We start from the raw sequence: 16,015 nt of genomic DNA, 5'->3' as shown, positions 1-16,015 counted from the left end.
GCCCAGCACCCTTGCACCCCTGCAACCCCCCCCCCCCCCCACCTGCCACTAACTAGCGACGCTGCCCTTTAGTTTAGGTCCCTAACTGCCACCTAATCACCCTTGATCCCCCCCCCTACCTTTAGATCACCCCCAGACCCCATCCCAGACTACCCCCCTGTATACTTTATACATCTGTATACAGCTACCTTATCCCCTGATCCCCCTCTGATCCCCCTCTGATCACCTGTCTATCACCTGTCCATCACCCCTCAGCTCCCCACCCATCAGAGCAGACCCTAACTGCCCCGCGGGGGTAACCGATCACCTGCCCAGGCCCTCGATTGCCCTCATACCCCCCTTCTGATTACATCCCCTGCTCTTTGTTTACATCTGTCCTCCCCAGCGATCACTAACTGATCTGCGATCAGTAACCCCCTGTGTCTGCCTCTCATCAGATCAGGACTCAGTCTGCCCCGTGCAGGCTCCTGATCAACCCCCCACCCCCTCAAATCGCCCTCAGACCCCCCCCCTAATCACTGTCCAAGTGCATTGTATTTGACTGTGCTGCGCTTGTATTCGATTGTGCTGCGCTTGTATTCAATTGTGCTGTAATTGTATTTGATTGTCCTGTGATCGGCTTCGATTGCCCCGTGATTGTTTGATTGCCTGAGACCCCACTTCCCACCACACCCAACCCCACCCAGTGCTTCCGAAGACCCTGGCGAAGTGGTGAGCGTCAGCATGGAAGTTGAAACTGGTACGGTGGCAAGTGCAGTAGTACCCCCATCGCATGCCACCAAGAAGAAGACGGGCCCGTAGTACCCATAGACTCCCAGAGGTGCTGGCACAACCAGATTGGCAATCCCCTGATTCCGCCGCAACCGTAGTGCCCCCTTTCACCGCCCAGTCTGGAGTCCAGGTGGCGACAGCTCATCTAGGAACGGCCCTAGACTTTTTGCAGCTGTTCATCACCCAGGTTCTCCTGGACTTAATTGTGGTTGAGACCAACCGTAAAGCCACACAATTCATCACCGAGCACCCGGAGAGCATGTATGCCCAGCCTTTCGGGTGGAAACCAGTCCAAGTTTCCGACATTAAAATCTTTTTGGCCCTTATCCTTCACTTGGGACTAATGAAACAGAATGTACTGCGGTCGTATTGGTCTACGAACCCAGTAAATCATGTTCCCTTGTACCCTGCTGCCATGTCCAGGACACGATTTGAGTCCATCCTGCGCTTCCTGCACTTCAACGACGACAAAACCTGTCATGAAAAGGGCCACCCTGCTTATGACCGGCTCCACAAAATTCGGCCCCTCATAGACCACCTGTCATCAACATTTGCAGATGCTTATACCCCTGAACAGAACATCTGCGTAGACGAGTCCCTCTTACGCTTTACCGGGCGCCTTGGCATCAAACAGTACATCCCAAGCAAGCGCGCCCGGTATGGGGTGAAACTGTATAAGCTCTGTGAAAGGGCCACAGGCTATACATGTCGTTTTAGGGTCTATGAGGGAAAAGACTCAAAATTGGAGCCGGTCGGATGCCCTGACTACCTGGGGAGCAGTGGAAAGGTTGTGTGGGACTTGGTGTCACCCTTGTTCCAGAAGGGGTACCATCTTTTTGTGGACAATTATTACACAAGTGTGGCCCTCTTTCAGCACTTAAAGTTAGAAGGAATCCGATGCTGTGGCACTGCGCGGCCTAGTCGCCAGGGCTTCCCCCAACGGCTCGTTACCACCAGACTTGAACGGGGGCAGAGGGCCGCCTTGCGTACTGAAGACCTGCTCGCGGTGAAATGGAGGGACAAGAGGGACGTTTACTTTCTGTCCACCATTCACACAGACACGACAGTCTAAATTCAACGGGCAACAGTCCAAATTCAAGGTCATTGAAAAGCCCCTTGTCGTCCACGAATATAATGTCAACATGGGAGGGGTGGACTTCAATGACCAGAGGTTAGCGCCCTATTTAATTTCCCGGAAAACAAGACGCTGGTATAAGAAAGTGTCTTTTTATCTGATTCAATTGGCAGTTTACAACAGCTTTGTTCTCTACAGTAAGGCTGGGAGAACTGGATCTTTCCTTCAATTTCAGGAACAGATCGTTCTGGACATCCTGTATCCAGGAGGTGCCAGCCCCCCCCCCCCCCCCCAGATGCAACTAGCCGACTGCATGGAAGGCATTACGCCTATCAGCTTCCGTGTGCCCCAGGTCAACGCATCCGAAGAAAACGTTGCCGTGTCTGCAGCAGGGCTGGAACAAGGACTGACACCGTTTATTATTGTCCCCGCTGTCCTGACCAGCCTGGCCTATGTGTAGGGCCGTGTTTTGAGAGGTACCACGAGCAGGTACACTATTAGAACCTAGGGAACTCCAGACACAGGAGTAGGCACACACTCAGTGGTCTTTCGCACATTGTCGCAGGGAGAGGAGAGGTAAGCTTGAAAACCAAACGGGTAAGCATAAAAGTGGCAAGAAGGATCGGTTTCCATGCTTGATATTGCTGATCTGTCCTGGGTTGGCGATATAAGACGGCATGTTTGAATTTCCCTTGAGTGTGGACACCCCCGGTTTATATGTGATTTGGGCCTATGATGATGCTTTAATGCCACACAGAGTCATCTCTATTGGCAGGCATATTGCTGTATCCTACAGGCATAATGCTGTATACTAAAGTTCTGAGGCCCAGTCACATAAGTTGGTGGCTCACCCTGAGTGCAGGGTGGCACGGGGTGTCTCTCTCCTGAGGTTATCACTGCCATTGATGTGGAGGAAGATCTGCCATTGATGTGGAGCAAGGTATGTTTGCCGTTCATTTTTCCTTTCAGCCCAGAGTGCATTACCCGTATACCCAATATAAGGAGTATAGCAGAAACTCCTAATACTGGCCATACATGTAATGATTGCAGAGACCCTAAAATGCCAGGACAGACTTCACAAATGACCCCATTTTGGAAAGAGGACACCCTAAAGTATTATGTGAGGTGCACGGTGAGTTCATAAAAGATTTTAGTTTTTGTCACAAGTTAGCAGAATTTTTTTTTATTTTTTTTTCTAACAAAGTGTCATTTTCCGTTTACTTGTGACAAAAAATAAGATTTTCAATGACCTCACCATTACCCTCATGAAATACCTTGTTGTGTATTCTTTCCAAAATGGGGTCATTTGTGGGGTTTGTTAACTGTCCTGGCAAGTGGGCGGGGTGCTAAATTGTGAGCACCCCTGTAAAGCCTAAAGGTACTCATTGGACTCTGGGCCCCTTAGCGCAGTTAGGGTGCAAAAAAGTGCCACACATGTGGTATCGCCGTACTCGGGAGAAGTAGTACAATGTGTTTTGGGGTGTATTTTTACACATACCCATGCTGGGTGGGAGAAATACCTCTGTAAATGACAATCTTTTGATTTTTTTTTACACACAATTGTCCATTTACAGAGTTATTTCTCCCACCCAGCATGGGTATGTGTAAAAATACACCCCAAAACACATTGTACTACTTCTCCCGAGTACGGCAATACCACATGTGTGGCACTTTTTTGCACCCTAACTGCGCTAAAGGGCCCAAAGTCCAATGAGTACCTTTAGGATTTCACAGGTCATTTTGCGGAATTTGATTTCCAGACTACTCCTCACGGTTTAGGGCCCCTAAAATGCCATCGCAGTATAGGAATCCCACAAATGACCCCATTTTAGAAAGAAGACACCCCAAGGTATTCCGTTAGGAGTATGGTGAGTTCATAGAAGATTTTATTTTTTGTCACAAGTTAGTGGAAAATGACACTTTGTGAAAAAAACTATAAAAATCAATTTTCCGCTAACTTGTGACAAAAAATAAAATCTTCTATGAACTCACCATACTCCTAACGGAATACCTTGGGGTGTCTTCTTTCTAAAATGGGGTCATTTGTGGGGTTCCTATACTGCCCTGGCATTTTAGGGGCCCTAAACCGTGAGGAGTAGTCTGGAAATCAAATTCCGCAAAATGACCTGTGAAATCCTAAAGGTACTCATTGGACTTTGGGCCCTTAAGCGCAGTTAGGGTGCAAAAAAGTGCCACACATGTGGTATCGCCGTACTCGGGAGAAGTAGTACAATGTGTTTTGGGGTGTATTTTTACACATACCCATGCTGGGTGGGAGAAATACCTCTGTAAATGGACAATTATGTGTAAAAAAAAAATTAAAAAATTGTCATTTACAGAGATATTTCTCCCACCCAGCATGGGTATGTGTAAAAATACACCCCAAAACACATTATACTACTTCTCCTGAGTACGGCAATACCACATGTGTGGCACTTTTTTGCAGCCTAACTGCGCTAAGGGGTCCAAAGTCCAATGAGCACCTTTAGGCTTTACAGGGGTGCTTACAATTTAGCACCCCCCAAAATGTCAGGACAGTAAACACACCCCACAAATGACCCCATTTTGGAAAGTAGACCCTTCAAGGTATTCAGAGAGGGGCATGGTGAGTCTGTGGCAGATTTCATTTTTTTTTGGTGCAAGTTAGAAGAAATGGAAACTTTTTTTTTTTTCTCACAAAGTGTCATTTTCCGCTTACTTGTGACAAAAAATAATATCTTCTATGAACTCACTATGCCTCTCAGTGAATACTTTGGGATGTCTTCTTTCCAAAATGGGGTCATTTGGGGGGTATTTATACTATCCTGGAATTCTAGCCCCTCATGAAACATGACAGGGGGTCAGAAAAGTCAGAGATGCTTGAAAATGGGAAAATTCACTTTTTGCACCATAGTTTGTAAACGCTATAACTTTTACCCAAACCAATAAATATACGCTGAATGGGTTTTTTTTTTATCAAAAACATGTTTGTCCACATTTTTCGCGCTGCATGTATACAGAAATTTTACTTTATTTGAAAACTGTCAGCACAGAAAGTTAAAAAAATCATTTTTTTGCCAAAATTCATGTCTTTTTTTGCTGAATATAATAAAAAGTAAAAATCGCAGGAGCAATCAAATAGCACCAAAAGAAAGCTTTATTAGTGACAAGAAAAGGAGCCAAAATTCATTTAGGTGGTAGGTTGTATGAGCGAGCAATAAACCGTGAAAGCTGCAGTGGTCTGAATGGAAAAAAAGTGGCCGGTCCTTTAAGGGGTAGAAAGCCCTAGGTCCTCAAGTGGTTAATATACATATTGTTACCTTAACAAGGAATGTAATTAACGCCACCTGCGGCGTTTACATTCACAGTTTTGTTATGTGAAGTCATTATGATTGGAATTAACAACAACAGCGCCACCTGCCGGATGCGCCCAGCTAACGGATAAGTACCAAAAATATTTTTGCCATTTAGATGGAACCAGTTTTGAACTGCTGAATTAAGTGTTTTTAGGCTTTGTTCACATCTAAAATCGCAATTGCTGAGGCCAGCATTTTGTGAGTAATCCCCCCCCCCCCCCCCCCCCCTGGCACCTACCTTTGCGCTACTTTTTTTGTAAATCGCTTTTCAAAGAGCTTTCGCAGAGCGATTTGTTTTTGATGCAAGTCAGGAAGTGAACTCTTTGACCCAGAAAAGAATAAATACAATGTATTCATTCTTAAAAGTGCAATCGCTGCATAACAACAACAACAACAACAAATAACATTTGTAAAGCGCTTTTCTCCCATGGGACTCAAAGCGCATAAGCATAGCTCCGACCATCGTGCTACAGAGGAAGAATTTTATAAGTCTGGAAATGCCAGGCTAAACAGGTGGCGTTTCAGTATGGATTTGAATGGTGCTGTCTTTACTGGGTGTGGCAGGGAGTTCCAAAGAGTAGGGGCAGCATGACAGAAGGCTCTATTTCCTGATTTTTTGAGGTGCACTCTGGGAGTGACCAAGTTTATAGAACTTGCTGATCTGAGGTTGTGAGAGGTGTGGTGCAGCTTCAGCAGGTCCTTCATGTATCCAGGGCCCATATTGTACAGGGATTTGAATGTCAGCAGTCCAATCTTGAAGAGTATTCTCCATTCTACTGGTAGCCAGTGCAGTGAGCGAAGGATCGGTGTAATGTGACAGTGGCGAGGCTGGTTTGTTAGCAATCTGGCAGCAGCATTCTGCACTAATTGCAGGCGACGCAGGTCCTTTTTGGGGAGGCCAGCATAAAGGGCATTGCAGTAGTCCAGCCGTGATGTGATGAATACGTGAACTAGGGTTGGAAGATCCTCTGGGGTAATCAGATGTTTAATCTTTGCAATGTTCTTCAGATGAAAGTAGGAAGATTTAACTAAAGATGAAATTTGGTTTCTGTAACTCCATTCCCCATCGATTAGTACGCCAAGGCTGCGCACAAGGTTGGAGCTGTTTATGTCTGAATTCCCAATCCTGATTGGTGTTGCTTTAGGATAGAGCTGTTTTGATGGCGAGTGCTGGCTTTGGACAAACAGGACCTCAGTTTTTTGTCAGCATTCAGTTTCAACCAGTTATCATTCATCCATGCCTGTAGCTCAGCTAAGCAAGAGTTTATTTTTGGGGTAGGGTCTGTTCCACCAGGTTTGAAGGGCAGGTATAGCTGTGTGTCATCGGCGTAGCGATACTGTGAGCGGTTTGCGTTTTTCCTACACCTTTTTATTGTAGCAAAATCGCCCTAAAAAATGGTCCAGGCAGCGCTTTGCTGAGCAGAATGCAAACGAAATGTGTGGATATGAACTATCCCATAAGGATTCATTTCACAAGGAATTTTAGAGCACTTTTTAAAATTGACTGCGCTCAAAAAAAACAAACCGCAAAACGCCCTAGGTGTGAACGAGCCCTCAGTGACACACTACAGAGCAGTACTTGAACCCATGTCTGCTTGTGATTATGACAAATACACACTTTTCCCTACTCTGTGAGATACGCAGGTGCTTTACAAACCACATGTAGACTGGAAGCCTCTCCAGATCTCAGGATGACTGTGTGTGCTTCACAGTGAGGGTGCTGAAGGGTTACTTGTAGTGTAGCGAGAGATGGTGATTGCCTGATGAGTAAATATTTTACAGATGCATGAATTATGAAATACATAGAGTGGTAATCTGAGAGTGTTGCATGTATTATTCATGCCCAGGGGCGTATCTGGGTAATATAGCTCCTATGGCAAAGACTGAAATTGCGCCCCCCAGCAGACCATCATGTCCCATAATAACAGCTTCTTTTCTTGCAATGATACACATTACCCAGTATAGGTTGCTAGAGTTAGCCCCCAAGTAAAAGTAACCAGAGGTAGCAACCTGGTATAGATAGCCAGAGGTAGCTCACCCAGTATAAGTAGACAGCAGTTTATGTTGCCCTGCCAGTATATGTAGTTAGAGATGTCTCCCCAGTGTAGGTAACCTTCTTTAGCATAAGTGGTAAGAGATATCCCCCAGTATAAGTAGTCCTCCAGTATAGGTAATGAGAGGTTACCCACAGAAGTAGCCCCCCCCCCCCAGTATAGGTACTGAGAGATGTCCTCCAGTATAAGAGCAGGTACAAATGCCTGAGAGGCATCCCTCAGTTTGGTGGTGGAGCATGAGGGAAGAGGAGGCAGCCATGGTGCCCTGGGTCCTCTGGCGCCCATGGCACAAGCCATGCCTGCACCCCTCTAGATACGCCTCTGTTCATGCCTGCAAATATGTCACAGCCTAATATTTTTCACTCTCTAGATTGCTGTTTAAAAGCCAGTAAAGGAAAGCATTCAATGTCCACCAATGGCTATTTATTTTATTTGTAAGCTTGTACTCCACAAATAATAGCTGAAACGTGAATGGTTGCCATGGCAGCTCCCTTTTTCTTTTTTCTTGCTTCTGATTTTAGATGATAGTGTTGCTTTTTATAACATTACATGTTGTTGTTATTGCTAATTATTTTGTCATAATTCAAAAGGCAAAGTGTGCATTCATTATTTCGGTTGTGATTAAAAAATAAATAAATATTGGAACGGGGTAGGGGTTGCGTTTTGCCCTCTGGGGTGGGCTTTCAGAGCTGTCAGACAGACGACACAGTTCTTTTAATGTTCACCAACACCTTTATTGGCACACATGCAAGGCTATTTATGTACAGGCAGGTAACAAAACGAAAATAAATAAAATCCTAGCCGTCCGGCTGCTAACTAACGTAAACAAAATAAATGAGGCTGTCTATTGCACTATGAACAGAAAAGTAACACACTGACCAAAACAATACCTGTTTAGGTTTCTCTGAGTTCACAGAGCAGACCTGCAAAGCTCCTGCTCTATCACCAGCAGCCCCAGAGTGAGCAGCTGCCCGCCCACTTTTCCTTTCTTTTAACTCATCTCCCAGGTCAGCTCCAGCTGCACTAATTATGCAAACAGGCCTGCATAATAGGGCGACCTGGGAGAGAAGTACCTCCCCTCCAGCACTGTTCCCATTAACTCTTTCTGCACTGTGCCACATACCCCCCCCCCCCCCCCCTTGTTTCAACCTCATACACATATACACACACAGCTTAACTACAAATAATGGGACCACAGCAAAACTTTGACAGGGCCCCCCAATGTTTGCACCCTTTCCCTTGAAGGCTGACCAAAACCAGACACCTATCAGTAGCCAAAAGCATTAGGCAAAGCTAGTATTATCAGCCAGCAATATCAGTTCCAGCAACAGCCAATCAATGTCAGGATAATACTTCAGCCATCTGCAGATGAGTAATAGGAGGGTAATGCTGTGCAGCACAAATAGCCAATGCCAGACCTCTTCCAGCCCTGCAACAAATCGTGTAACTTGCTTACTACATTTCAAAATGGGCACACATGCTTAAAGGACATCCAAGGTAAAGATAAACTGATGAGAAAAACCATTGTATCCATCCTCCATCTGCTAAAAATATATTTTTTTTAGATATCAGACAGTTTTATTTTATATTTAAATCTAGTTTTTAAGTTTTTACTGTTTCATTGTCTCTGCTCAATAACACCTTCATTGAAGTATGCCAGCGCTAAAATCTATGAATTACTGACCCTTTTTATCTCTTTCCTGCTCTCAGAAGCCATTTACTGACAGGAAAGTGTTATATGGCTGTAATTACTTATCAGTGAGGGTTGTGCTATAGTCTGACCCGGTCCCGACCTGGGCAGAAACTGTCACTTGCATACCTGATGTTCAATTCTTTCAGGCAGAGAAAGAAATAAAGTAACACAGCATAGTTATTTGTGTGCTTGGCACTGTACATACACATGTCTATCTCAGCATGTCACATGTCACCTCGGTTGTCCTTTAACTGCTCTATATTGTGGTAGCATTATGGTTGTTATCTGTAAATTGAGGTTAAGATTTCGATAAGATTTCTAATCTCAATCTCATGACTGCAAAAGTACAAAGGTACATGCAAAAGGGGGCCTGGAAATGTGGGCTCTGGAAATAGCCTTTAGTAGTAAATGGTAAATATCACTAGTAAATAGCCATTAGCACCAGTAGCCAATGCCAGACCTCTGCCAGCCCTGCAGCATATCTTGTAAGCTTGCTTACTATGCTCAGACTCCTTCAAAACAAGGTGCACACCCTTTACATGCTCTATAATGTGGTAGCATTATGGTTGTTCTCTGTAAATTGAGGTTACTATATTGTCAAGAAGTGATGAAAATGCATTGCAGTGCGTCACAACCTGTGAAAGTTTGATACAAAGATACGCCACGGTGTGCAAAGCCTTTCAGTACAGTCACAAAAGATGTTGCTCCTATGTGCAAGTATACTATCTATCAAAAGAGATAGTCTGCATCTCCACAATAACTGCATTTGCTTTGCAGGCTGTGTATCATAATTTGAAAGCGACAGTCTTACACCAGCAGCTAGAGAACATTCATCTGGATCCACATAAAACAGAGGCGTTTGTGAATGTCTGGGAGAGTGCGGGGCAAGAGACTGTGGAGAAGTTCAGACAGCGCATTCTGACTCCAAAGAAGGTAATCCGCTCTCGCATGTTATCCTCTTCATGTGCAAAACACAGTCTCTCTTTTTGTCTCTTTATCTGCATTGCAGTAGATTGTCTCTGTAAAGTGGGACCACACTAGCAAAACTGATTTTCCAGCAATTACGCTTAGGTACATAAAAGAACATTTGAAAGCATTCCCAAGCATTTCCTGTGTGTAAAACCATTTATTTTCCCTGCAAAGCGCAGTACAGACTTGCTTATCTCTGGCTAATGGCAACTTGGCAAGCATCTCTCTGCCTGTGTCGTCACTCTGCCCCCCTCTTTTTCTGTCACCACTACCATATTGCTATACTAATCATTTAAACATACAGAATTCATTGAAGGAAAATTAGGAAGGGTGCCATCTATCACTTAGCATCAATTGTACTTTGGTTTCAGAAACCCAGGAAACTCTGACTTCAGGTAACCTTTCATGCATCACTGGTGTCTGAATCACAGATCTGAAACAAGGATGCTGCTAATCCAATCAGACTTCAGTCAGAAACATCTGATCTGCATGCTTGTTCATGGTCTGTGGTTGAAGGTCCACTTCAGCGAAAAAAGTAAGCAGCAAGGTTGACCGGTTTTGGACTAGTCCATCTCCTCATGGGGGATTTTCAAGGTTTTCTTTAATGTCAAAAGCCTATTTCCTGAACGGCAGTTGCTAAGTCTTAATGACAAAATAGTGTGCAGGTGAGTCAGATTCTGTCAGATTTTAACTGCTTACATTTTTCGCTGTAGTGATCCTTCAAAAGTATTAAAGTGGCCACACACCATACAATTTTTAAAATATTTTTTCAATTAAAGAATTGCAATCAATTTTTCTGACTAATTTTTCCCCAATTATGAATAAAATAATTGAAAACTCAGAAAAATTGGATCTGTACATCGAGTAATTGACAATCTACCACACGCCATTCAACTTTCATAAAAATTGATTAGAAAAATCCAACACTCTCTCAATCGACTTTTCGGGAATAAAAACATGAAATTCGATCAGTATTCTCGAACCAATGGAAAAAAAGCTTTCAATTTTTTCTGGACAACCAATCATATTTATCGAATTGTTATAACATTGGATCTTTTACTTGTATGGTGTGTGGCCACTTTTAGAGTCAGAGGATCAGCAGGACAGCCAAGCAATCTGTATTGTTTAAAAGTAAATATGTTAGTCTCTATAGCCTTCTCACTTCAGGTTCCTTTTAAAGAGAAGATCTACGGTGTGTGGAAAAAAAATACTAATCCACGTGTACCTGGGGCTTCCTCCAGCCCGTGGCAGGCTGGACATGCCCTCGACGCCGCTCTGGAGGACTCCGGTGGCTCACCCGACCTGGCCAGGCCGTCTTCTAGGTCGTGCTCTTGTGCGCTCCAACGTGCGTCTCACGCGGGTGCGCTGACATCATCGGATGTCCTACAGACTGTACTGTGCAGGCGCAGAACTACTGCACCTGCGCAGTACAGCCTGGAGGACGTCCGATGACGTCAGTGCACCCGCGTGAGATGCATGTTGGAGCGTACAAGAGCCCGACCTGGAAGCCGGCCTGGCCACCGGAGACGACCGGGAGCCTCCGGAGCGGCGTCGAGGGCATGTCCTGCCTGCCACGGGCTGGAGGAAGCCCCAGGTACACGTGGATTAGTATTTTTTTTTGTGTGTGTGTGTGTGCGTGAACCCCCCCTTTAACCACTTGAGGACCTAGGGCTTTACCCCCCTTAAGGACCGGCCACTTTTTTTTCATTCAGACCACTGCAGCTTTCACGGTTTATTGCTCGCTCATACAACCTACCACCTAAATGAATTTTGGCTCCTTTTCTTGTCACTAATAAAGCTTTCTTTTGGTGCTATTTGATTGCTCCTGCGATTTTTACTTTTTATTATATTCATCAAAAAAGACGTGAATTTTGGCAAAAAAATGATTTTTTTTTAACTTTCTGTGCTGACAGTTTTCAAATAAAGTAAAATTTCTGTATACATGCAGCGCGAAAAATGTGGACAAACATGTTTTTGATAAAAAAAAACCCCATTCAGCGCATATTTATTGGTTTGGGTAAAAGTTATAGCGTTTACAAACTATGGTGCAAAAAGTGAATTTTCCCATTTTCAAGCATCTATGACTTTTCTGACCCCCTGTCATGTTTCATGAGGGGCTAGAATTCCAGGATAGTATAAATACCCCCCAAATGACCCCATTTTGGAAAGAAGACATCCCAAAGTATTCACTGAGAGGCATAGTGAGTTCATAGAAGATATTATTTTTTGTCACAAGTAAGCGGAAAATGACACTTTGGACAAAAAAAAAAAGTTTCCATTTCTTCTAACTTGCGACAAAAAAAAATGAAATCTGCCACGGACTCACCATGCCCCTCTCTGAATACCTTGAAGGGTCTACTTTCCAAAATGGGGTCATTTGTGGGGTGTGTTTACTGTCCTGACATTTTGGGGGGTGCTAAATTGTAAGCACCCCTGTAAAACCTAAAGGTGCTCATTGGACTTTGGACCCCTTAGCGCAGTTAGGCTGCAAAAAAGTGCCACACATGTGGTATTGCCATACTCAGGAGAAGTAGTATAATGTGTTTTGGGGTGTATTTTTACACATACCCATGCTGGGTGGGAGAAATACCTCTGTAAATGACAATCTTTTGATTTTTTTTTACACACAATTGTCCATTTACAGAGTTATTTCTCCCACCGAGCATGGGTATGTGTAAAAATACACCCCAAAACACATTGTACTACTTCTCCTGAGTACAGCAATACCACATGTGTGGCACTTTTTTGCACCCTAAGGCCCGGTTCACATTAGCGGTTTTCAGCCAAACGGACCGGATGGCCTGACCGGATCCGGACCGGATCCGGATCGGAACCGTACGGTTCTGATCCGGATCCGATCCGGATCCGGTCAGGTTGCATCAGGTGTTCATCCGGATGCGATCCGGATCCGTTTGGCAAAAGTCACGTTAAAAAAAAAAAAATGTTGGGGTCTGGGAGGTCAGCAGAAGGGGGGCCTGTGGAATCAGGCCCTCCGCTGTTTAGCACTCACCTCCACCTCCAACATGCTGCCAACATCTCCAGCTCGTGCTGCTCCACTCCAAAATGGTTGCCCATGTGTCCCCAGCCAATATCGCCGCAACAATCCTCATAGGAAGTGGGGTAGAACATCCGGATTTTTTGCCAGTGTGTTGTGCGCTCTCCGGTTCTCATTGGTTTCCATTGGCCGGATGGTGCAGTCCGGCTCCGCCCCGGATACGGCTGCCGGAGGAGCCGGACCCAAAAATAGCGCATGTTGGAACGGACACCGGAGTCCGGATCCGGTCCGGCTCCGGTCCGGACGAAACGGACGCATGTGAACACTGGCATAGCCTTACATTGCTATGCCGTGCGTCCGTTTCGTCCGGCCAGCATGCGGTGCGGCTCCGGTGCGGCTGCGGCACGGCTATTCCGGATAGCCACCGCTAATGTGAACCGGGCCTTACTGCGCTAAAGGGCCCAAAGTCCAATGAGTACCTTTAGGATTTCACAGGTCATTTTGCGGAATTTGATTTCCAGACTACTCCTCACGATTTAGGGCCCCTAAAATGCCAGGGCAGTATAGGAACCCCACAAATGACCCCATTTTAGAAAGAAGACGCCCCAAGGTATTCCGTTAGGAGTATGGCGAGTTCATAGAAGATTTTATTTTTTGTCACAAGTTAGCGGAAAATTGATTTTTATTGTTTTTTTCACAAAGTGTCATTTTCCACTAACTTGTGACAAAAAATAAAATCTTCTATGAACTCCCCATACTCCTAACGGAATACCTTGGGGTGTCTTCTTTCTAAAATGGGGTCATTTGTGGGGTTCCTATACTGCCCTGGCATTTTAGGGGCCCTAAACCGTGAGGAGTAGTCTGGAAATCAAATTCCGCAAAAATGACCTGTGAAATCCTAAAGGTACTCATTGGACTTTGGGCCCTTTAGCGCAGTTAGGGTGCAAAAAAGTGCCACACATGTGGTATCGCCGTACTCGGGAGAAGTAGTACAATGTGTTTTGGGGTGTATTTTTACACATACCCATGCTGGGTGGGAGAAATAACTCTGTAAATGGACAATTGTGTGTAAAAAAAATCAAAAGATTGTCATTTACAGAGGTATTTCTCCCACCCAGCATGGGTATGTGTAAAAATACACCCCAAAACACATTGTAATACTTCTCCCGAGTACAGCAATACCACATGTGTGGCACTTTTTTGCACCCTAACTGCGCTAAGGGGCCCAGAGTCCAATGAGTACCTTTAGGCTTTACAGGGGTGCTCACAATTTAGCACCCCGCCCACTTGCCAGGACAGTTAACACACCCCACAAATGACCCCATTTTGGAAAGCATACACAACAAGGTATTCCATGAGGGTAATGGTGAGGTCATTGAAAATTTTATTTTTTGTCACAAGTAAACGGAAAATGACACTTTGTTAAAAAAAAAAATAAAAAAAAAAATTCTGCTAACTTGTGACAAAAACTAAAATCTTTTATGAACTCACCGTGCACCTCACATAATACTTTAGGGTGTCCTCTTTCCAAAATGGGGTCATTTGTGAAGTCTGTCCTGGCATTTTAGGGTCTCTGCAATTATTACATGTATGGCCAGTATTAGGAGTTTCTGCTATACTCCTTATATTGGGTATATGGGTTATGCACTCTGGGCTGAAAGGAAAAATGAACGGCAAACATACCTTGCTCCACATCAATGGCAGATCTTCCTCCACATCAATGGCAGTGATAACCTCAGGAGAGAGACACCCCGTGCCACCCTGCACTCAGGGTGAGCCACCAACCTATGTGACAGGGCCTCAGAACTTTAGTATACAGCATTATGCCTGTAGGATACAGCAATATGCCTGCCAATAGAGATGACTCTGTGTGGCATTAAAGCATCATCATAGGCCCAAATCACATATAAACCGGGGGTGTCCACACTCAAGGGAAATTCAAACATGCCGTCTTATATCGCCAACCCAGGACAGATCAGCAATATCAAGCATGGAAACCGATCCTTCTTCCGACTTTTATGCTTACCCGTTTGGTTTTCAAGCTTACCTCTCCTCTCCCTGCGACAATGTGCGAAAGACCACTGAGTGTGTGCCTACGCCTGTGTCTGGAGTTCCCTAGGTTCTAATAGTGTACCTGCTCGTGGTACCTCTCAAAACACTCCCCTACGCATAGGCCAGGGTGGTCAGGACATTTGAGACAATAAAAAACGGTGTCAGTCCTCCTTCTAGCACTGCTGCAGACACGACAACGTTTTCTTCGGATGCGTTGACCTGGGGTACTCGGAATCTGATAGGCGTAATGCCTTCCATGCAATCGGCTAGTTGCATCTGGGGGGGGGGGGACCCTGACACCTCCTGGATACAGGATGTCCAGAATGATCTGTTCCTGAAATTGAAGGAAAGATCCAGTTCTCCCAGCCTTACTGTAGAGAACAAAGCTGTTGTATACTGCCAATTGAATCAGATAAAAAGACACTTTCTTATACCAGCGTCTTGTTTTCCGGGTAACTAAATAGGGCGCTAACCTCTGGTCATTGAAGTCCACCCCTCCCATGTTGACATTATATTCGTGGACGACAAGGGGCTTTTCAATGACCGCAGTTGCCCGTTAATTTTGGACTGTCGTGTCTGTGTGAATGGTGGACAGAAAGTAAACGTCCCTCTTGTCCCTCCGTTTCACCGCGAGCAGGTCTTCAGTACGCAAGGCGGCCCTCTGCCCCCGTTCAAGTCTGGTGGTAACGAGCCGTTGGGGGAAGCCCTGGCGACTAGGCCGCGCAGTGCCACAGCATCGAATTCCTTCTAACTTTAAGTGCTGAAAGAGGGCCACACTTGTGTAATAATTGTCCACAAAAAGACGGTACCTCTTCCGGAACAAGGGTGACACCAAGTCCCACACAACCTTTCCACTGCTCCCCAGGTAGTCAGGGCATCCGACCGGCTCCAATTTTGAGTCTTTTCCCTCATAGACCCTAAAACGGCATGTATAGCCTGTGGCCCTTTCACAGAGCTTATACAGTTTCACCCCATACCGGGCGCGCTTGCTTGGGATGTACTGTTTGATGCCAAGGCGCCCGGTAAAGCGTAAGAGGGACTCGTCTACGCAGATGTTCTGTTCAGGGATAT

General features: G+C 45.2%; 1 protein-coding gene across 4 annotated transcripts in view; it reads left to right on the top strand.

Annotated features, from left to right (window-relative positions):
• COMMD10 (COMM domain containing 10) overlaps positions 1-16,015 on the top strand; it is a 528,807-nt gene that overhangs the window by 30,371 nt on the left and 482,421 nt on the right. For all 4 annotated transcript variants that reach the window (XM_068247179.1, XM_068247168.1, XM_068247185.1 and 1 more), the window contains exon 4: positions 9,706-9,861. In XM_068247179.1, coding sequence (XP_068103280.1) covers positions 9,706-9,861 — 156 coding nt within the window. The remainder of the gene's footprint in view (positions 1-9,705; positions 9,862-16,015) is intronic.

Source organism: Hyperolius riggenbachi, chromosome 1, assembly GCF_040937935.1.
Source record: "Hyperolius riggenbachi isolate aHypRig1 chromosome 1, aHypRig1.pri, whole genome shotgun sequence".
In the NCBI taxonomy this organism is placed as follows: domain Eukaryota; kingdom Metazoa; phylum Chordata; class Amphibia; order Anura; family Hyperoliidae; genus Hyperolius; species Hyperolius riggenbachi.
This window is presented reverse-complemented; position numbering and strand designations above follow the sequence as displayed.